The sequence below is a fragment of the Triticum dicoccoides genome, chromosome 6A (assembly GCF_002162155.2).
Source record: "Triticum dicoccoides isolate Atlit2015 ecotype Zavitan chromosome 6A, WEW_v2.0, whole genome shotgun sequence".
Taxonomy (NCBI): domain Eukaryota; kingdom Viridiplantae; phylum Streptophyta; class Magnoliopsida; order Poales; family Poaceae; genus Triticum; species Triticum dicoccoides.
Window position 1 is genome coordinate 629,278,367 of NC_041390.1, and position 870 is coordinate 629,279,236.

General features: G+C 50.1%; 1 protein-coding gene across 1 annotated transcript; it reads right to left on the reverse strand.

The window, feature by feature from the left end:
• Positions 1–6: 6 nt before the first annotated feature.
• Positions 7–516, reverse strand: LOC119315844 (disease resistance protein PIK6-NP-like; the record flags this gene model as incomplete). Its single annotated transcript, XM_037590307.1, has 1 exon — positions 7–516. A coding segment is annotated over exon 1 (474 nt), but the record flags the coding sequence as incomplete, so codon positions are not given.
• Between the last annotated feature and the right edge of the window lie 354 nt (positions 517–870).

Genomic DNA, 870 nt, shown 5'->3' on the forward strand with positions numbered 1-870 from the left:
TCTAGGGTCAACGGTCGCATTGACAGTCTTGGAGAAGGTCTCACGACTCTTGTACCTTGCATTCCTATCGCCCACCTCAATGATCTGTTTCTTCAGATCCTGAATCTCTCTGCCAATCCGACGGCGAGCCTTCATCTTTCCCAACTTCCCTAGTGAGCTCTTGATCTTATCAATGAAGCCATCTGGCTTTTCGTCTTTGTCACCGATGCTTTGCATGAAGTCATCGATTGTGTCCTCCATGTCATAGGACAGTTCCCGCACCTCATTCATCCAAACTTTATCCTGCACATCGGGATCCTCCTCCTCTGACATCTTGGTGAGAAAAGCCTCCATGGCGCCGAGCTCATGAGTAAGGGACCTGATCCCCTTGCGCACACCCTTGAACCGCTTGTACTCGTTGCCGAGCAGAACAACCAGCTTCCCTAGGACAGGTTTGAGGACCCCTGTCGCCACGCTAACAAGAGCCGCCTCCATGGCCATGCTAGCTGAGAGCTCGCTCAATTAATGCAGCGACAGTGTTCTCAATCTACCGCCTGACAAAAGCATTGATGGAAGTAAGCCAGTATGCCCGAGCATTATAACACTGGACAAGCTATATACAAATCGATACCGCGCCGGCCCCTGCGATGCAGTGCAAGATTGAAGCAACGTAGTAGTAGAGTAGAGATGGGGTCGTACATACCTACGTGGAGCGAGGATTTTTCTTCGGTAGCAGCAACTCAGAGCCGGCTTGATCGGTAATGGTGTCCGTCGAACGCACTCAAATTAAACAGTTGATTATTTGCTCTTCTGCTCGTTGTGGATCTGAACCCGGTTGGAAAAGAATGGATTAATGGAGGTGTGGCTAATTAAGCATGGCTTCACCGAACG